Source organism: Vombatus ursinus, unplaced genomic scaffold (genome assembly GCF_900497805.2).
Source record: "Vombatus ursinus unplaced genomic scaffold, bare-nosed wombat genome assembly UNPS02014810.1, whole genome shotgun sequence".
Classification (NCBI taxonomy): domain Eukaryota; kingdom Metazoa; phylum Chordata; class Mammalia; order Diprotodontia; family Vombatidae; genus Vombatus; species Vombatus ursinus.
In genome coordinates this window covers 13,965,187-13,987,764 of record NW_020954588.1, presented here as the reverse complement: position 1 = coordinate 13,987,764, position 22,578 = coordinate 13,965,187, and the positions used below count along the sequence as shown (strand labels likewise).

Genomic DNA, 22,578 nt, shown 5'->3' with positions numbered 1-22,578 from the left:
CAGGCTGATCAAGAAAAATAAAGTGCTTGGAAATATTTACTTGAAATGTATCATTTGTGACTGGAAATGAATAAGAAGCACACTGGATGTATCTGGGGCCAATATGAATTTCCAGTGTATTGTGTTATTTAGCAAGAGTATTTATCTCTTCAGGGATATTGGCAAACTGGAGAGGAGCTGGTACATCAGCTTTCCCAAAAGGGATGCTTCCGTACTGTATTAGACCTTTCCAACTTCTCTCCCAGGAAGGAAAAGGGAAGTGAGACCTCATCCCAGATTATTGGTATTCTGGAACATTCAGACAACTATTTGTGGTCAATCTGGATGTATATGAGATTTTTGTTCTATTTCTAAGAAATAAAAGATAGACCACAAGAATACCTGATGTTTTATATTGCCCTCTAAGGTTTGCAAAACACTTATAAACATTGTCTAATTTGATCCTCATGACAAGCCTTTTAAGCAAGTACTGTTATCCTCATTTTGCAGATGAGGAAACTGAGGCTCAGTGAAGTTACCTGACTTGCTCATGGTTATATAGCTACTAATTGCTAGAGGATGAATTAGAACCAAGGTCCCTTCTGACCCTAAGCCCAGTATTATCCAAAACACCATGGTACCAGTCCTAAATCAACCAAACAATGAATCTTCACAATACCCCTCTAGAATAGTGCTGATTTTCCTTTGTTTTATATACAAGAAAACCAATACCGTAGTCAAACTGCTTTATTCTTTGTATCCTTATCACAAATAGTCCTGTGTTTTCTCCATTTCTGTGCCTCTGTTCTCCATATATGGAATGTCTTTCCGTAGCTGAATCTGTTGATTTCCTTACCCTTCTTAAAGCCCAATTCACTGCCACTTCCTCTTTGGATCTCTAATGTCCAACTGCCCCCTTGCCCTACTCCCAATGTTGGTGATGAGTTTCCCTCTTTAGTTTGTCTCGGATAAGCCTAATATACTTATTATGTATATGTTTAATACAGTTATCTGTATCCTTTCTTATACTGTAGCAAAAAGCCCATATTTCTAAACTGGGTATCCTTTCCTCCTCCTTCTCTCTTTACCTTTTTTACGTTCCTTACTCCCTCTCTCACTCAATATTTAGCACAGTGCTGTTTAGTCAGGAAAGACCTAATACATATTGATTTGAAAATAAAATCAGTGGCAGAGTTAATTTTACTCTCTGAACCTACAGTTTATCTTGAAATTGTCTTCTACTTACAGTCCCATGAGGCGTTAAAATTCCTATTGAGGTCAATGCCTATGCAATTGGGGTTGGAAGTCTTTGCTCTGTTTTTCCTCCACATTCGGTCCTGTGGAACAAAACAATGGCTGGGCTTAAGTGATCAACTTGCATCAGTGATTGGATCGTTCTGCGTTCTGTATGGAGGGGCCAACAGAATGAGCTGAAATCTACCTGGTAACTAGGTGTTAAGGGGTTATCACAAAGAAAAAAACCCAACGTGACATGGCATTGGAGGCAATCTATTGCATATGGTACTATCTTATTAACTTGCATACTTAACTTTGAGTTTCTTTACAATTATTTCTCATTGCTTCAAATGATGATTGTCTTCCAGTTAATTTTTTTAAAATACTTTCTCCAGTTGCTTTTTGTAGGAAAGGATACAAATAATCCAGCTAGTTTGGAACTAATAAATATAATACATGACAAATTTTTTGTGAACTTTGAACATTAGCTTACAGCAGGCCTGCACAACATACTGCCTGCGGGCCACTTTGGTGGGCTACAAGTGGCCCGCAGGCCGTATGTACCTGAAATCCTTTGTCGAACTTGGCTCACGGTCATAATTTCGTGGGATTGTAGGTTGAGGTCTGGCAGGGGCTTTTAGAGCCCATTTAGTCTTAACCTCCTCATTCTACAGATGAAGAAATGGAAATCCAGAGAAATTCAGTAACTTACTCAAGATCCTACAGACTAAGATTGAGGATTTGAACCTAAATTCTCGGATTCCAAATCTAGCACTTTCCATTTGATTCTGCTGCTTTGGTTTTTTTCTTACTCTGCCCCTACAACATGCCTAAACCCCCCAATTTCTTATAACTTTTCCTACCTTTTATCGCTTGATGCCCCAGTCCATATCTAGGAAATGTAAATGTTTTCCACCCAGGCTATTTTATCGATTCGAAATCCTCTGTCCCATGTTCTGTTGGCTCCTTTACATGGAGAGTTTCTTGAGCCAAATAATAGCAAAGGATACCTTGGTTATTGGACAGTCAGTGGCCGTCTTACTGTTCCTCAAACAAGAAACCCCATTTCCAGACTCCAGGAGTTTTCCCTGACTGCCCCCGGCGCCTCAGACTCTCTCCCTCCTCATCTCTATTTCCTGGCTTCCTTCAAGTTCCAGCTAAAATCTCTCCTTCCACAAGAAGTCTTTTCTAGTCTTCTTTAATTCTAATGCTTTCCCTCCATTGATTATTTACACTTTATCCTGTGGGTAGCTTGTTTGTATGTAGTTGTTTGTACATTGCCTTCCCCATTAGGCTGTGAGCACCTTAAGATCAGGGACTGTATTTTAACTTTTTTTGTATCGCCAGCACAGTGCTTGAACGTATATAGTAGGTGCCTGATAAATGTTTATTGACTATTTGTCTTATCTTTGCATTTGTATCCCTCCAAGTGCCTAGCACACTTTGGCATATCGTAGGCACTTAATAAAGGCTTGCTGGTTGGTTGAAAAAATACCATTAGTTGTAGTATTTCATCATTAACAATAACAATCCCCCCAATTGTGAATAATTACATGTAGTCTAGCCTTGGAATGGTACCTCTCTTTGTAGTATTTCACATTTATTTCTTTCCTCTTAAAAGATACAATTTGTTTCTAACAAAGAAATTGGCTGTTTGACTATACAACAACCTTGGAACCCCACTTTCCTTTCTACCTACTTTTCCCCTAAATTGTTTCTCATGAATCTATTATAATTATTATAACTGATATTTATAAGACCTGTAGGCTTGCAAAGTTCTTGGTCATCACGATAACCCTTTCTGGTAGGTGATGTAGTCATTGTACAGGTAAAGCAACTGAGTCTTAAAAAGGTTTTTTTTTCACTTGCCTAGGGTTTCCCAGTTAGTAAATGTCTCAGGTGAGATTTGAACCCAGGTGTTCCTTATTCAGGGTCAAGATTTGGTGCTCTATCCACTATCCCATTCTGCCCCTGAGTCTTTCTCACTAAAATCTGAAGAATATTTTAAAAAATGGATTCTGTAAACCTTATCCAATTAACTTTTAAAATCACAAACAATAATGACCATAGAAACCTAGTGTTTGATAAACCCAAAGACACGAGCCTCTTGGATAAGAACTCACTGTTTGACAAAAACTGCTGGGAAAACTGGAAAACAATAAGGCACAAACTAGGTGTAGACCAACATCTCTCATCATATACCCAGATATGGTCAAAATGGGTACGTGATTTAGACAAAAGAGTGACACCATAAGCACATTAAGAGATCAAGGAATAGTCCACCTGTTAGATCTATGGAGAAGGGAAGAATTCATGACCAAGATGAGATAGAGAACATTATGACATGTAAAATAGATAATTTTGATTATATTAAATTAAAAAGCTTTTGCACAAACAAAACCAATCAGCCAAGGTTAGGAGAAAAGCAGAAGGATGGGAAACAATCTTTACAGCAAGTATCTCTGATAAAGGCCTCATTTCTCAAATGTATAGGGAACTGTGTCAAATTTATAATACAAGCCATTCCCCAAATGATAAATGGTCAAAGGATATGAACAGGCAGTTTCTAGATGAAGAAATAAAAGCTCTCTTTAGTCACGTGAATAAGTGCTCTAAATACTTTTGATTAGAGAAATGCAAATTAAATCAACTCTGAGGTACCACCTTACACCTATCAGATTGGCTAATATGAGAAAAAAGGAAAATGATAGATGTTGGAGAGAATGTGGGAAAATTGAGACAGCAGTGCACTGTTGGTGGCATAAACTGATCCAACCTTTCTGGAGAGTAATTTGAAACTATGCTCAAAGGGCAACAAAATTGTGCATAATATCCTTTGATCCAGCAATACCATCACTAGGTCTGTATCCCAGAAAGGTCATAAAAAGGGAAAAAGACCTACATGTACAGCAATATTTATAGCAGCCCTTTTTGTGGCGGCAAAATATTGGAAATTGAGGGGATGCCCATCAATTGGGAATGGCTGAACAAGTTATGGTATATGAATGTAATGGAATATTATTGTACAGTAAGAAATGATGAACAGGCAGATTTCAGAAAAACCTGGAAAGACTTGTACGAGATGATGCAAAGTGAAATGAGCAAAACCACGAAGACATCATACACAGTATCAGCAACATTGTATGATGATCAGCTATGAATGACTTAGCTCTTCTCAGCAATACAATGATCCAAGACAAGTATAAAGGACCCATGATGGAACATACTATCCACATTCCAATAAATAATTGATGCAGATCAAAGCATACTATTTTCACTCTAATTTTTTTGTGTTTTTTTCCTTTTGATCTGTTTCTTCTTTCACAACTGCAACTAATATGGAAATACGTTTTACATAATTGCACATATATAACCTATATCAAATTGCCTACAATTTTAGGAAGGGGGAATGGAGAGAGAGAGGGAGAAGAATCTGGAACTCAAAATCTTGTAAAAATGAATGCTAAAAATTGTCTTGACATCCAACTGGGAAAAATAAAATACTATTAAAAATTCCAAACATTTTTTAACTCAACATAACAAAATGACGTATTCCTCTTTGTACATTTTCTATAGATAGTAGTCTGTGTAGTTTTCTCTAGGTAGGCTACCGTTATATTTTATCATTACATTACATTATATTATATTAATCATTATAACAGCACTCATTATTACAAATTCTGATCCACAGATCCCAGCTCAAATTAGGGCCCCTGAAATGTAATAATTTCATTCAGAAAAATAAGCATAATTGTTGTTAGTCTTGTTCCCCAAAAACAATGATAGAAAGGTGTCCCATTACACAGTGAAACACAGCCCCATTTAAAAATAAACACTAATATTTTCAATTCTCTTCCTTGGGTACATCGATGAACAATACCTCCAGGGTTCCTACCTTGCATTTTCTCTCAAGGGGATGTAATACATGGGATACATTGGCTGTGATATTTTTTTCTGTGTCTCTCTGAAGTTTGATGTTTTTAAACTGAGGGTTTAATTTTTTTTAAGCTCACTCTTTGATCACTTACTCCCATGTTTCTTTTAGAATAATTTTCCTGTTGTGCCACATTACTAGAATCAGGCAGCATGTATCTAACCAAGAACATGTTTGCCACTCAGCCTGCAAATTATGTTCCTTGTGTGCCATTCTGATTCCAGAGAGAGTTATGTTAACATAAAACCTAAATGAACTTAACAATTTACTTTAATTAATATATTCTTGCTTATACTTAGCAGATTCACATTGGATTGGAAACATCCAGATAGATAGCAATCATACCTTTGTCCAACTCCAGATGTAGCCATCAACATTGAACACAGGAAGGACATAAAAATTCATTCTGTCTAGGAGCTTTGTCATAATTTTGTTTTTCCCATAGGTTTTGGCTGCCTGTAGAGGAGGGAGGAAAAATAAAAAGAAACGTAGTAAATCCTGATTCTAACCGAATTTTTAGCAATTTCAAAGGTAGAATGTAAGGTCTTTGAGGGCAAGTATAGTTTTTTATTTGTTGTTGTATTCCCTAGAATTGAAAGAATGAGCTTCATTCAAGCTAAAATTTGGATTATTTTCATATAAAATTCCACATTGGACACAAACAAACATGCTACAAAGATACCATAACATTCAGAATATTTTTTAAAAGGGTTGTTACATAGTCTTGTCTTGTAAAATCTCATCATCAGCAATATGAGACGCTATGAAATACTTGATGGCCCAGGTTGGGTAGGAGATTAACATCAGTATTACTAAAGCTAAAATGGATTCCTATTTTATAAATTAAAAAAAATAACAACAACAAATACTGATCCATATTTGTGAATGTAACGATGGGGAGAAATTGGATAGGGTCCCTAGCAGAACAACATAGAATCATCCAAGGGACAAAAAATGGGGACCATCTGTGGAAAGGTTCAAGGATTTGGAGAGGGGTCAAGAAATTCTTACGTCCAACTGAAATCTTTCCAGCTCTCTGGAGTCAACTCCAGTCCTCTGCTTCTATGTAGAATGGGAAGTTTGTTCTCCCTCCTCTGATTCCACCTCCCCCCCCCCGGAACACATGCAAACGTGGCCAATGATTTATGCTCTGTTATGGGGCTAAAGCAGTCCATCTCACACTGGAGATAACTCCTCTTGAGCTCATGTTACCCCAGGGACAAATATCTGTCCTGCAACCAGCCTTTGCCCCTAAGCGCCATGGCGTATGGGCATGTATATGGGATCAATGTGTTGTCAGAGTAATAGCTGGTAGAAATAGATGATGAAGAGATGATAATAGTCAGTGATACAATGGAAACAGCAGTGGGTGGAATAATAGGGGGTTCTATTAATGATGAGGATTTACTGTGAAAAGATTCTTTAGAATTAGAATGAAAACTCAAGTGAGTATGGAAATTTCCTGGTCGAGGTGTGTGAAATGTCTACAGAGATCAGTGCTTTGTGCTCTCAGCCCTTTAGGAGGAAAGTGACATTTTTATGCACAATAGTTTGCAAATTGGCAGTGCTTTCTATAGGGCCCTATGTTATTATGGCACAAAGTTCCTTACAGTTTTGCAAACTTTTAGTGTTAGAGAGAGAAGTTTAAAGGACTGTGTGAGCTTTCTCAAAAGGAAAAAGTTGAGTGAGCTACTGATTATGCATCTCCTAGCAGTATCAAACTGAAACTGATCTGCTCAGGTGGAATTGCACTTATTTAAAAGGGGCAGATGGATTGTAAAAAAATGCTAGCAGAATGAAGGTCATGAGGGAGCTTTGAAGACATGCAATTTCACCTACCTGATAGACAAACCACTGGCAGAAGGCAGGAGAAATCCACTCTCTTGCGTGAATGCCGCAGTCCATGAAAATGACCCTTCTCTGTCCACTCTTTTTCCCAACCTGTTTTCAGATAAACTTGAGGCCTTATTTTGCATAAAGTCACGTATTTAAACATATTGTCCACTTTTTAATTAAGGGATCTCTCACCTGCCCACTGCAGACCTCTCTTTGGGCTAGGTACAGTCTTCCTCACTGTACTTTTTTTTTTCTTAGACAGGTAATGAGAGAAACAAGTCTTTGCAAGGAAAGGTAAAAATTGATGAGCAATATAAGCTTTAAACAAACCATTGCCCTCATTGAGACCCAGTTAATAGTAGGGTCAAAGATTTAATAGGCTTAAGGGATAATTGTGGGGATGTACTGCTATGCCTTTCTGGAGAATCATGCAATACAGATGAATGACCATTAGTGCATACGCAGAATTCATCATTTATCCTTTGTGTAAGGCAGCTAGCTGGTGCAGTGAATAGAACACTGGATTAGAAATCAAGAAAACCTGAGTTTGAATCTTTCCTCACACACTTACTAGCTGCGTGACCTTAAGCAAATCAATCACTTAATTCCCTCATCTGCAAAATGGGAAAAAATAGTATAATACAAAAGAGAATAATAATAGTAGAGGCATTGTGAGCATCAGAATTCATATTTGTAAAGTGTTTTCAAACCATTGAACGCTATATACGTGCCTGCTATTATTATTAATTTGCATTTCTTCATTTGCTATTCACTTTAGCTTTCAAAATCTTTTTTTCACCTGTGTGAATTGCTAATGAGATCTCTGAATACTTTCTATAGTATTTCTTATTTTACAATTTTGGTCAGAGAGATGACCACTGACTCTAATATTTGCTTCTTATTGTCCTCCTACCTACTTACCATCTTTTCTCTTTCCTGTCTATTTGTTAGTGTCCCAGTATTCTTCCTTCCTCTGTTCACATAATCTTGTCTAGAAAAGCTATAAGAATAAATAGTTCAAGATCTTGTTTTGGTTTGTATAGTATCAGACCTTCAACATATGGTTTAATCAGACTCTGCCTCAGTTTCCATATCTAGAATGCAGGATTAAGTAATAATCACCATTTCATATGTCAAGATATATTAGCGGGTTAAAAATGCAATTGTGAAGAAATTAGTATGAACTGTTTTAAAAAAAAAACATTTTATTTTATTATCTTCAAATTAGCACGTACTTTGCAACAAAGCCGACAGATTTATTTATCTAGAACCATGATTTCCTCCATGTGGAAAACTTAAGGTCAGAAAGCTATCACTGATGCACATCAACTATTCCTCTGTAATTTATAGTCTTAGAGAGTTAATAGAGAAGTTAGGTGGGTTGGCCAGTCATGTACCTTGTATGCATCAGAGTAAGACTCAAACCCATATATTCCTGATTCAAAGGCTAGTACTCTATTCACTCCACCAGTGGTTCTCAAATTTTGTGGTGTCAGGACCTTTGTACACTCCTCAGAATTATTGAGGTAGGTCTCCAAAGACCTTTTATTTATGTGGGTTATCTCTACTGATATATACTCTATTAGAAATTAAAACTGGTAATATTAAAGTTTGTGTTTACTAATTTATCTTAAAACACTAATAATAAATCTATTACAAGTTAACATGTGACATATTTTTAATGAAAAATAAATATTGTCCAAAATAAAAAAAAATAGTGAGAAGAATAGCATTGGTTTACATATTTTTGCAGATCTCTTTAATTTGCTTGATTTATCTAGCTTAATAGAAGACAGCTGGATTCTTCTAACTGCTTCTGCATTCAGTCTTTTGTGATGTGGTGTTTTGGATGAAAATTCACCCTTACACAGATATGTCATTGGAAAAGGGAAGAGTTTCAATAGGCATATGTCTTAGTATTATTATGAAAATAGACTTGACCTCATACTCTTCCTGAAAGGGTCTTGGGCACCCACAGGGGTCCACAGAATACACTTAGAGAAACTTTAACACCACAGTGTCTCTCTTAATTGTTGCTTCTTCCATCACCTCCATCACTACCACCACCACCATCACCTCCATCATCACCACCACCATCACCAACATCACCACCATCTCCACCACCATCACCACCACCATCACCACCAACACCATCACCACCACCAATACTATCATCTCCATCAGTACTACTAACACCACCTCCATCACCATCACCGCCACTGCCATCACCACCTCCTCACCAATACCACCACCACCACCACCTCCATCATCACCACCATCACCACCACCACCCATCTCCACCTTAGGAAATGTTTTTTTTTTTTACCTTGAGAACATACATGGGATTATTTTCTCCAGTTTTTCCAATTTCAATGTGAGAGATCAGCTCTGGTCTCTTTTCTGTCATTAGCTGAGTCCAAGCAGCAATCTAGAGAGCAGAACCTGTTTGAGATTATTGAAGCACTTTAAGGAAATTCAAAACTATATAACAAAACAATGTGTGTATGTAATGGTGGACTGAAGAGTTTGGTGCTCCTCTTTACATACAGAAATTCTCTCCCATACCTTGCTCCAATCATTGTATTTTGAGTAGCTGTGTCTGCCAGGAAAATCATCTTTCACATCAAACTGTTTTTCAATCTCTTCTTGTAGATCATAAATCAAGACTCTATTTGACAGAGGGATGACAAAATACATACTTACTAGAGAAAGGAAAATAGTTATCTTTTATGTGCAGCAATTCTCTCTTCTTTTCCTTCTTACATCAGATTCTGTTCCCTTTTGCTCCCTCAATAATATCTTCCCATTCTGTTCTTGAACCCCTATTAATTCTTCTACTCTCCCCGCCTACATAGATAATTATGACCCCCCTCATGGGTCAGAGCCTACAGCTATTATTGCAAAAGTACTTCCAAGTCCTCAGTGGAGAAGTCTGAAGCCAGGTCAGAGTCATCTGAATCAACCGGAGATACTGCTTCCGAGTTAACAAATATAGCCTGGGACCCTACATTGGGGAATCCAGCTATTATCACAGTGAGGGATAATAAGCTCATTGCTAGCTTTCCAAGACTTGCTCAAGATATTCAGGCCTAATCTTGACTTTTATCCACACCTGCTCATATCCTGTAGTATAGTTTCTATGAGTGCCCCACCAAAGGACAGTTAATTCATGGTCAGATTTAAACCCCTTTAGTCTCATTATCCCCAATCACTCTGGATTTTGTGGTCCCACCAAATCTCAATTCTTTTCCTATCTTTAATGCTAATCTTTAATTTCCTATCTTTAATTTAAAGATTTCCCATTTTTATTTCCATCAACATCCTCTTTCACAAATCCCAACTGAAAACCTTTCCTTGAGCAACCTGTTGCCTGATCTCTTGGAGGAGCCAATGTGTTTTTGTATTTGGATTCTACTGCAGAGGCATTGTGTTACAGTGGAAAAGGTGTTGGATTTCACACTGGAAGACCTGGGTTTAAATTCTGGCTCTGCCGTTTCTGCAGGACCTCGGCTGAGTAGCAGATTCTCTGGGTCTCAGTTTTCTCATCTGTGCAATGAGGAAGTTGGATTGGATGACCTCCAAGATCCCTATCAACTCTAAAGTCTATGATCCTATTAACTTGTGTAATTGCCCTGCTTACAAACTTTCCCTGTTACTTCTAGCACTGAACACAAAATCCTCCACCTGATCTTTGGGGCCCACCATAATCCAGCTCTAAAGTATTTTTCCAAGCTTTTATCTCCTAGTCAAACTGAATTATTATTTGTTCCCCAAACTGGATGGATATTCAGTATCCTGGTTCTGTGTACTTGTCTAAGTCATGGTGTGTAAGGCATTGTGCCAGGAAAAACAGTCCTTCCTCCCAAAGTGCTTACATCTTATGCAGGGGTTCTTAATCTGGGCTCCTTAAGGGGTCTTTGGTTTTTTGTTGATATGTAAATTTTTGTTTTTTTAAGTGATCTGTAAATTTGGATGGGAATATGACATCTTTATTTCACTAGCCTCTCGTTGAAATGTGGGCAAAAAGGCATTATTGTGAGAAAGTTTCCATAGGCTGCCTAGGGGGCTACAATGCAAAAAGATTAAGAGTCTCTGGACCAGGGAATGGAGCCAAGATGGCAGAGTAAAGGCAATCCAGCTTAACTCTCTCAACATTTCCTTCCAAAGAACTTTAAAATAACACTCAAATCAAATTTGGGAGTGACAGAGCCAACAAAAGGTCAGAGTGAAACATTTTTTCAGCCTAAGAAAACTTAGGAGGTCAGCAGGAGAAGTTCATGACAAAGGGTTGAAGCCTGTCTAGAGTCCAGCAAGAACTGGACAGGGGCAGCAGCAGCTTCAGTAGGTCTCATCCAAAAGATTGTAAGGGGATCAGACAACTGGTCAGAAAGAGATTCCAGGGGACCATTTGCTGGCACTGGTTGCAGCTGACATTGATTGGTAACTCTATTGCCCATGTGAAGTTTTAGGTTGCAGTTCCACGGCAGAAAAGAGCACTGAGGGTCTGTCACAAAGAAGCAGGGGCTCTGGTAACTGTTCTAAGGCAAAGAGGACCTCTGACTGGACAGTACCAGAGGCCTTTCTGGTTAAAGACCAGAACACAGACCAGGAAAGTAGTGACCACACCTCTCTCTGCATCTTACCACCTCAGAAGCACTGAAAATTCACAGTCCCCAGAACTAGCTCTGAAAATAGTAGCATGAAAAACCTGGAACTTGGAATAGTGCCTCTTCACCCCCCAGGTGAGCAAAGCCCAACTTTATTTATTTATTTTTTTGGCTAGGCAATGGGGTTAAGTGACTTGCCCAGGGTCACACAGCTAGTAAGTGTTATGTGTCTGAGGCTGGATTTGAACTCAGGTCCTCCTGAATCCAAGGCTGGTGCTCTATCCACTGTGCCTCCTCGATGCCCCTCAGAGCCCAACTTTAACATAAAGTTCAGAAGTAAGCAATAGGGTGGGAAAATGAACAAACAACAAACAAACAAACAAACAAACAAACAAAAGAACTTGACCATAAAAAGTCATTATGGTGGCAGAGAAAACCAAGATTAAACTCAGAAGAAGACTACAGTGTAAAAACAGCTACAAACAAAACCTCAAAGAAAAATGCTAATTGGACCCAAGCCCAAAAAGAATTTCTGGAAGAAAGGGGCAGCTAGGTGGCTCAGTGGATAGAACACTGGCCCTGGAGTCAGGAGGACCTGAGTTTAAATCCGGCCTCACACCAAACACTTGACACTTACTAGCTGTGTGACCCTGGGCAAGTCACTTAACTCCAATTTCCTAAAAAAAATTCCTGGAAGAGTTAAAGAAAGACATAAGAGTGGTAGAGGAAAAATTGGGAAAAGAAATGAGAGTGGATAGTAATGGGGGGACAGAGCTGAGATGGCAGAGTAAGGTAGGGACTCGCCTGAACTCTTTAAAATTCCCCTCCAAACAATTTAAAATAATGCCTCAAAACAAATTTTAGAGTGGCAGAACCAACAAAAGGATGGGGTGAAACAATTTTGAAGTACAAGAAAACTTAGAAGATCAGCAAGAAAGATGTGTCTCACTGGGGTGAGAATGAAGTGCACTCCAGAGCAGTCCACTCCCTGGTCGGCCAGCAGCAGGCCTTGGGGATGACTGAATCAGCAGTGGTAGCCTCTGGAGCTTTCAGCCCACAGACAGTAAGAGGGTCAAAAAATGTTCAGAAGGAGATTACAGGAGGTCCTTTACTGGCAGTAGGTGCAGGACTCTGTTGCATTGCCCATATGTGGTTCTGGGTCACAGTCTCAGGGCTAGGAGAAGCATTAGCAGGAGTGGTGACCCTAGTGACAGTTCTGGGGTGGAGAAGAGTGCTTGTGGTCATTCACAGACCACAGCACAGGCCAGGAGAGCAGTGACTGCATCTGGAAGAACTGAACATGTACTGACCCCCAGAATTAACTCTGAAAGTAGCATCGTGAAAAAGCCTGAAGCTTAGGACAGTGCCCCCTCTGCCCTGGGAGAAGAGCCCAACTTTAACATGAAGTTCAAAGTAAAAAAAAAATGGTGAAAAAATTAACAAACATAAAAACAAAATAACCTGACCATAGAAAGTTACCATGGTGACAGGGAAGGTCAAAACACAAACTCAGAAGAAAATAACAATGTCAAAACAGCTACAACTAAAGCCTTAAAGAAAAATGTGAATTGGTCTCAGGCCCAAAAAATATTCCTGGAAGAACTCAAAAAGGAGTTTAAAAATCAAATATGAGAGGTAGAGGAAAATTTAGAAAGATACACTTATAAAAATTAGAGTCATTCCCCAACTGATAAATTGTCAAAGGATATAAGCAAGTAGTTTTCAGAAGAAGAAAGCAAAGCTATCTATAATCATATAAAAATAGCCTCTAAATCACTATAGACTAGAGAAAGGCAAATGAAAACAACTCTGATGTACCATCCCAGAAATGGGAAATGGGAAATGCTACACCAATGTACCAAAAGGTACATCAATGAACTACTCATGGAGTAGTGCATTGGTCCAACATTCTGGGGAACAATTCGGAATTAGGCCCAAAAGGCTATCAACTGTGAATACTCTTTGACCCAGCGTTACCACTAGTAGTTCTAGAAAAATCAAAGAAACTACTAGAAAATCAAAGAAAAAGGGAAAGGACCTATATGTTAAAAATACATAGCAGTTCTTTTTGTGGTGGCAAAGAATTGAAAATTAAAGGGATGCCCATTAATTGGGGACCAATGAACAAGTTGTGACATATGATTGTGATGGAATGCTATTTGTGCTGTAAGAAATGATGAAGGGGATGGCTTCAGAAAAATCTGCAGATCTACATGAATTACTGTAAAGTGAAGTGAGCAGAACCAGGAGGAGATTGTATATAGTAACAGCAATATTGTACAATGATCAACTGTGAAAGAATTGGCTATTCTGATGAAGTCAATTCAATGATCCAAGTCAATTCCAAAGGATTCATGATGAAAAAAATACTATTCACCTCCTGAGAGAGAACTGATGCACTCTAAGTGAAAATGAAATACAGTTTTCTCATTTTATTTTCCTTTCTTTTTTTTGGAATGTGGCTAATATGGAAAATAAGTCTTGCATGATTTCATGTGCATGATTTATCTCCTATTGCTTGCCTTCTTGTTGGGTAGGGGAGGGAGATAATTTTGAACTCAAAATTCAAAAAGAAAAGTGTTAAAAATAAATAATAAAAATTTAAAAATATGTTAAAAAATGAGTCTTTGGACCCCTTTGGTATGCTCTCTCTCTCTCTCTCTCTCTCTCTCTCTCCCTCTCTTTCTCTCTCCCTCTCTGTCTCTGTCTCTGTTTCTGTGTCTGTCTCTCTCTGTTTCTCTCTCTTTCTTTCTCTCTCTCTCTCTCCCTTTCTCTCTCTGTCTCTCCCTCCCCCCTCTCTCTCCCTCTCTCTCTCTCTCCCTCTCTCTTTCTCTATTTCTTTCTCTCTCCCTCTCTCTCTCTCTCTCTGTCTCTCTCTCTCCCTCTGTGTCTTTTTCTCTGAGAGGCACCCTGATGGAGTGGTTAGAGAGCATTATATATATATGGTTCCAAGAAGACCTGGATTAAAATGCATGTCTGACACTTACCAGTGGGACCTCTCTGAGCATCAGGTAACTCCCTGAGACTTATCCTCTAACCCACAGAAGGGTTGTGATCTGCACATGTGAAGGAGAACTCCCACATTGATGAAAAACCATCTCTTGAGATGTGTATCCATCTTTTTTGCATATGGGAAGGGAATAAGCACTTATTAAGCTCGGACTATATGCCAAGCATTGTGCTAAGCACTTTATAAATACTGTCTCAGTTGATTCTCTCAGCAGTACTTTGAGGTAGGTGCCATGTATTTGTGACAGAGTAGATAAAGTCTCTAGAAATTGAAATGAAATTATAAAAGTAATTTTTCATTGAATTCAAGGTATCTAATCTAGTTAATTTAAATTAAAAACAATAGGCTATTTTTTTGGGGGGGGGAGGCGAATTTTCCAGATTGTCACTTCTCTTCCATACTTCATTCTGCCCATTTAGGTAGGGTGGAAAAGTGCACATGTGACTCGTTCTTTAGAAAAGGATCTGCATTCTTAGCTGAGTGAGATGTCACAAGATCATTAATCTGGAAAGATACCCAGGCTATGTAGTTAAGCTCTTTCACATTACAGACTAGGAAACTGAGGCCTAGGGATTAAGTGATTTGCCCAAGGTCACACAAGGAGTAAATTGCAGAGCTGGGATTCAAACTCAGGTCCCCCGACTCAAAGTTCACTGCACCAGGCTGCGGACCAGATGATAACTAGAATACCATCTCAGGATGATGGCCTGCTGATGACAATGGCATTCTCCCTGCTACCTCTCCTTCTGGAGCTCTGCAGAGATTCTGAGCAGGATTGTGGCTCTATAAGTCTGTGTGTAGCTGGGAGGGACCTCAAATTCTGTGGATGTATTTCAACCCCTTCATTTTGCAGATAAGAAACTGGAGCGTCCCCCCCGCCCCAATTGAGACTTGACCAAATTCTCAGAAGTAATGAGCTTCACTGTCTGATTCCAGATCCAGTGCTTAGGAATTATCATCATGGCTAACATTTATATAGCACTTACTATGTGCCAGGCACTCGCTAAGACTGTAAATATTATCTCATTTTATCCTCACAACAACCCTGGGAGGTAGGTGCTATTATTATCCCTATTTTACAGTTGAGGAAACTAAGGCAGACAGAAGTTAAGGGACCTGCTCAGGGTAACACAGTTAGTAAGTATTTGAGGCCAGATTTGAACTCAGATCTTCCTGAATTCTATCCATGGTGCCACCTTATTGACCATGAATCATGCATATGGTTGGAAAAAAATTGAATTTGTCTCTCTGACTGTTCTAAAGTCTTTAGGTATTAATATTTTGTGCTATTTTGGTTCTTACTGTGATAGGTAAGTGTGCATAGGAAGTTGGGTGGCATTGTGGATAGAATCAGAAAAGTCTGAGTTCTATTCTCCTGCAGATATTTACTAACTTGTGACCCCAAGCAAGTCACTTACCCTCAGTTTCCCCACCTGCAAAATAAAGATAATAAATACCTACTGTACAAGGTTGCTGTGAGGATCAATTGAGATACCTTAATATTATCTGTTACCTTTCCCACATAGGATCATCCTTCAATTCAACGGACATTTATTAAGCACCTACTGAGTATAAGGCCCCATATAAGGAAATGGATCTCCTTAAAACTCTTAATAAGGTTTCACTGAATTGTCCTCTTTTTGTTTTATTACTATTAAGGATAGCTATTTTCTCATTACCTTTCATTATTGAATCCCTAATCTATTTACTTATTTTAACTAATGCTCCAAGGGAAGAAAGGTTAAGTGGATATTCGGAAGCCCAGGGAAAGCAAGAAAAGGAATTAAAGGGAAGTATTAAGCTCCTGCCTCTAAACTCAGTTTTCTGGCCCTTTTTCATAGGGGTAAATGCCCACTTCCTGTCTCAGGTTTTTAACGAGGAAGGGGCTGAAATTTGTGTTTTCTGGTCCTTGTTTTTAACTTTGTAAAAATGTCATTATGGGCAGGAGAACACATTCCATTTTAAAAAGAGAAAGCTCTCCTTCTTTGTAATTTAATTTTCAGGAAATGGAAAAATAGAATAGGATAAGCAGATGCTTTGTAACTAAATCGTGCTTTTGCCCTAATGAGGGATGTCCAATTAAATAATTGTGTCGTATACGTCCTTTAATATGTTTCTAGAGAGCCAGGTGCCCAGGTCCACCCAGATGTTTCTGTTCTCATTTAGGCACAGAATCCTAAGTGACATCTACTTACAGAAGAGTTGAATATGCAAATATAATTATGTATACACTAAGGCACGTAGGGACAAGATTTCAGGATCATCCTTCAAAACAAACGCTATCATTTTGCATGTTTACATTTCGGAAGGAAGAAAAAAAAACAGGATCATAAATTCAGAGCTGGAGAGAACCGCAGAGCGCATCCAATTTGGCTCCCTCATTTTTCAGACAAAGAAATTGAGATCCAGGGAGGTTGTCCCGTATTTAAGACTGAAGAGGCATTTGAATCCATTTCCTCTGCCTTCAAAACATTATCAGACTGTCTCATCTCAAAAAAATGCAGCACCTAATTTTGGCCATTTTTAAGAAAATTTGCTCCAAGGTATCTCATTAAGTGAGTTGTTATTTTTCACAAGGCCTGGAGCTTATTGGATGGACATCCTGTGTCTAGATTTGCAGCAAAGCATGGACAGAACTCAACATGGGCAAGCATGGATAGGCTGAGCAATTAGCTGGTGAAGTGAATAATGCACTGGATCTGTAACTCAGGAAAACCTGAGTACAAATCCAGCTTTAGCTATTTACTAGTTGTGTGACTCTGGGCAAATCACTTAGTTTCTGTCTGCCTCAGTTTCCTTATCTGTAAAATGGAGAGGATAACAGTAGTACATACCTCCTAGAGTTGTTGTGAGGAAAAATAGATAGTATCTTTAAGTTCTTTGTAAACTTCTCAGAGTGATAGATAAATATTATTAATTTGTATCATTGAGTACCACTACTAATGAGATTGCAGATCCATTGGTCTAATGGAATATTTAATGCTTAGATTAGGGGTAGAGACAGCAAAGAAAGATAGTTCAATAAGAATGAAAATAGAAGTCTCTACCCAGGTTTCCTGCTTGAACATTTGAATACCTATTGTGCTTAAAAACCTAGCCATGCCCTCAGAAACAAAGGGAAGCCCTGAGATGAATTTCCTGGTGAAACTGATCAAGACTCCGAAGTTTATCATGTCTTCCATCATTGGTAGTTCAGCACAGAAGCCCTTTCCCTTGAACAATCTAACCCACCTAAGTAACTTCAATTCCCTTGACTTCAATGAATTTTTAATAGGCAACCTATTGCATTGAACTGCTTTAGGGAGTGGTAAGACAATGACAAAGTAAAATTGAGCCCAAGAGGTCAAGTTTACCCCAATGTCACAGAAGTAATAAATCAGTGAGCAAAAGCTTCGAACAAGGTTCCCTGATGCCCAATCCAGCATTCTTTCCACTGTACCAACTTCCCCAGTATATACTTGCTTCTTTTTGCTAACTAATGGTCATTGGTCCATATATTAGAGATCTTGGGTCATTCTTGCAACAAGAACCAACTCTTAATTTATATCATGCAAAGGTAAATTATTATTGTTAAGATTATTATCAGCACAGCTAATTTGACTGGTTTATTAGAAGATGAGAGTTGTTATTTATGAACTTAGAGAACGTAATATGATGTTAATTTGGCAGTTATCATCAAGTCTTGGCCCAAGAAAAAATATTTCTGCTAGAATGACTAATTAGTCAATGCATGCTCTCATGCAGTTTTGGACTATCTGATCAACCTGAGAAGTTAAGTGAAACTTACTCATATTGCATGTCATTTTTCTCCAGAGTATCCTGGATGTGTTGGAACTGATCTTCACCAACGTGGAAGTCCACATCCATTTTAGGTATGACATCGTGAGCAGAACTAGGATGCCAGAAGTCGAGCTGCAGGGAAAAACCCGCTTTGTCATAATTCATTTTTAAGGATGGGAGTTTTAACACTCAGGGAAGAAACACTTCATTATGACCACTTGAGAGCCTTGAGTCAGTGAGTGAAAGACAAGGGAATGTGTTGATTTTAGCCATCTTCAGGATCAGTATGGATGGATTGCCATGCCATTAGCTTGGCAATTGATATGAATTACAAAAATATATGAAACTTGTGACTTGGTCTTTTCTGTTTTGGGAAGCTTCCCAGTTTTGGGAAATTCCAAATTGGTTTGCCATACTTACCTCTTAGGGTTTCTGTGAGGTTCCAGTGAGACAATGTACATAGGGAGTTTTGAGACTTTTAAAGTGCTCTCTAAATTTGGGGTAGACCTCTAATTTTGCTGATGTGGAAGCAAATCTCATCTGTTGGAGATGAGCAGTGATTGTGTAATTTATAATCTTCAGGGTATGTGTGAGACACTGAGAGGGTGACTGAGTTATCTATTGTCACACAGCTAGTATGTATCAGAGGCAGGATTTGCAGCTAGATCTTTGTGACTCCATCCACTATCCTATGCTGTTATTCTATTGCATGAATGTCACTTATGGTGGTGACGACGATGACATTGTTGCTTTTGTTGTCATTATCATCATCACTGTTTTTCTACCGGAAGATAAGGGGAGTGGAGGCCATGCCACATGAAGTTTAGTCAAAGGAACTGATGTGGATGAAATGAAAAACAAAACATTTCAATTACTGTGACCATTTTAAGGAAGACAGGGCAGCCACGTGTTCATTCCCCTCCAGGCTACCTTCCTGACTCTCTTGGACTTTCTATACAATGTCCTTGCCCACTGGGTATCTACATCTCCCTACATTTCCTTTTTAGCTTCCTTTTATGTATTGTTTTTCCACATTAAAATGTAAGCTCCTTGAGGGCAGGAACTGTCTTTTTGCTGATATTTGTGTTTCCAGTGCTTAGCACAGTGCCTGGAACATAACAAGCACTTGATAAATGCTTTCTTGACTGGATTTGACTCAATCCTGGGCAAGTCACAAATAGCTATTTGCCTCAGTTTCCCCATCTGTAAAATGGGGGTCATAATAGAACCTACATCTCTGGTTTGTTTGAGGTTAAAGAGAAATAATATTTTTTAATTTATTTTTAGTTTTCCACAATCACTTCCATAAGCTTTTAGTTTAAAAATTTCTCCCTCTCCTTTTCTACCTCCCTCCCCAAGATGGCGTGCAATCTGATATAGGCTCTACATATACATTCCTATTAAACATTTTCACACTAGTCATATTGTAAAGAAGAATTAGAACCAATAGTAGGAACCTCAAGAAAGAAGAAACACAACAAAACAGAAAGAAAAAAAGAGCAAATAGTATGCTTCCATCTGCATTCAAACTCTGTAGTTCTTTCTCTGGATGTGGACAGCATTTTCCATCATGAGTCTTTTGGAGATGTCTTGGATCCTTGCATTGCTGAGAAGGGCTAAGTCTATCAAAGTTAGTCATTGTACAACATGGCTGTTACTGTGTACAACATTCTCCTGGTTCTGCTTATTTCACTCAACATCAGTCCATACAAGTCTTTTCAGGTTTTTCTAAAGTCTGCTTGCTCATCATTTCTTATAGCACAATAGTATTCCATTACATTCATATACCACAACTTGTTCAGCCATTCCCCAATTGATGGGCATCCCCTCAATTTACAATTCTTTGCCACCACAGAAACAGCTGCTATAAATATTTTTGTACATGTGGGTCTTTTTCTCTTTTTAGTCATCTCTTTGGGATATAGACCTAGAAGTGGTATTGCTGGGTCAAAGGGTATGCACATTTTTATAGCCCTTTGGGCATAGTTCCAAACTGCTCTCCAAAATGGTTGGATCAGTTCACAACTCCACCAGCAATGTATTAGTGTTCCAATTTCCTACATCTTCTCCAACATTTATCATATTCCTGTTTTGTCACGCAGTGTGATGTGGTATCTCAAAGTTGTTTTGATTCGGATCAAACAATATTTTTAAAAGTGCTTCGCAAACCTTAAAGTGCTATATAAATGTTGTTATTGTTAGACAAGCCTTGGATGGAGGGAGGAGTGGGAGCAGGTGATGCTAGGTTGTGTGGCGTGATTTCAGGAAGTCTCTGAAAAGCAGTCCTAGTGCCTGTAATTGTTATTCCAGAACTGATGCTCATAAAATATAGATTTTACCATGTCACCCTCAGAGCAAAAATTCTTTAATGGACCTTTACTTTCTTTTACAATACAGAATTCTTAGTACTCCATAATCTAGCATCCACCTACCTTTCCAGTTTTATTAAGCCCTTTCACATATTCTTCAGTCTAGCCAAACTGGTTGATTAGCCATTCTCTCACTGTACAGGTGACTCTATCTTCTCCCTCCCTGAATCTGCCCAGGTGGTCCTCCCTGAGTAGAATGCATTCTTTTCTGACTCCCCTCTGATATTCTCTATGCCTGCCTTCAGAGCATGACTCAGGTGCTACTTCTTCCTGCAAAAACTTTTCCTGATCTCCCCCGGGGTACTAACCCTTTCTTTCTCATTTGAAATCTGATTTACTCATATCCATGAACACAACATTATGCAATGGCGAGAGAACTGAGTCATAGGTTCTGAGTTCAAATCTCAGCTCTGCTGCTTACTGCCTGTGTGACCCTGGACTCGTCATTTCCCTCCTCTTGACCTCAATTTCCTCACCAATAGAGTGAAAGGATTGCCCGTGGAAGACCCCTAAGGTCCCTTTCAGTTCTATAGCTGTAATTCTATGTTGTATTCCTTCCAGGATATTGTCAGCTTCCTTAGGGCCAGGACTGGACTGGCTCTTTTGGTTTCTGTCTTTATGACCCACAATCGCCCGGTAGACTGAAAGGCTTAATAAATATTGAATTGATTTTTTTTCCTAATGGCTGAATTCCTCTGGGTCCTAAAAGTCTGACTGTTTCAGAATCTCCTTTTAAAATGCAGATGCCTTTTGGGGAGAGGTTAATCTCTTAAATTCACAGCAGCCTAGTCTTGACTTAATTGTTAGCTCTTTATCTGGGATTGGCAGCTAGGCTGGAGAAAGAATGGGCCAGAGGAATGACTGGGAAGAGTGGGACAATGGAATGGCCAGGGAGGATCCGAAGGGAGGAAAGGATGCTGACAAAGGAAGAGGGAGAAGATGGAAAAAGACTTTTATCTACTCCATAATTCTACCTCATACCTGACTGAGGTAATAACCGTTTAGATAAATGAATAACCATGATAATATCTGACAGAGGGCTAGGACCTGATTTCATTAGCACAGGGAACTAACTCTCTGTATCAATGCAGGCTCTCTGTATCAATGCCTTCTTGGAGACTTAACCTGGAATACTCTGGGAGGTTAATTGACTTGTTCAGGGTCACACAGCCAGTATGTGTCAGAGGTTGGACTGGAATTGAGATATTGTGTGCTTAAAGACCAGCCCTCTAAGACCACCAAGAAGACCACCAAGCCATGCTGCCTCTGACTTGACAGGAAGCTTTAACATGGCTCTAACTCGATCCCCACTACAACCCTGGGAGGGAGGGCAGTACTGCAGGCATTATTATCCTCATTTTACACATGAGTAAACTGAGGCTCAGGGATGTTAAATGACTCTCTAGATGGTCATGTAGTTAATAAAATAGATGTATTTGCCTGAATCATCCTGTATACTCCTTTCCTTTGACTATGGGAAACCATCTATACTAAACAAACTGTTTAACTCCTGGAAAAAGACAATATTTAGAGCAAAGAAATTAAAGTAAAAAAAAAAAGTCTCTATGGAAAGGCTTACCAGATAAGTGTCAGCCAAGTGCTTTATGATGCTCACTTGTTTTTCATCCTGGGGCCTCACCCTCAACACCTTCTCCCTTTAAGAACATAAAAGTAAGCGATGAGCCCCCACTGGGTCACTGCTTGTCATACTGAGCAGGGGATGAGCCCAGCACCCAGAAGACTTACCTGTCATAGTGGCGTATGGTTGCGATGGCTAGAGTGGAGGCAATCAGCGTCAGGGGTAGCATAAACTTCATGGTTCTTCTT

At 39.0% G+C, this 22,578-nt stretch overlaps 1 protein-coding gene across 1 annotated transcript in view; it reads right to left on the bottom strand.

The window, feature by feature from the left end:
• CPA3 (carboxypeptidase A3) overlaps positions 1 to 22,568 on the bottom strand; it is a 38,537-nt gene extending 15,969 nt beyond the window's left edge. The window contains exons 1-8 of the mRNA XM_027875980.1: positions 22,498 to 22,568; positions 22,331 to 22,406; positions 18,390 to 18,514; positions 9,551 to 9,653; positions 9,312 to 9,413; positions 6,989 to 7,090; positions 5,495 to 5,605; positions 1,226 to 1,316 (exon numbers count right to left, since the gene is read on the bottom strand). Of these exons, the coding sequence (XP_027731781.1) occupies positions 1,226 to 1,316; positions 5,495 to 5,605; positions 6,989 to 7,090; positions 9,312 to 9,413; positions 9,551 to 9,653; positions 18,390 to 18,514; positions 22,331 to 22,406; positions 22,498 to 22,568 (781 nt within the window). The remainder of the gene's footprint in view (positions 1 to 1,225; positions 1,317 to 5,494; positions 5,606 to 6,988; positions 7,091 to 9,311; positions 9,414 to 9,550; positions 9,654 to 18,389; positions 18,515 to 22,330; positions 22,407 to 22,497) is intronic.
• Between the last annotated feature and the right edge of the window lie 10 nt (positions 22,569 to 22,578).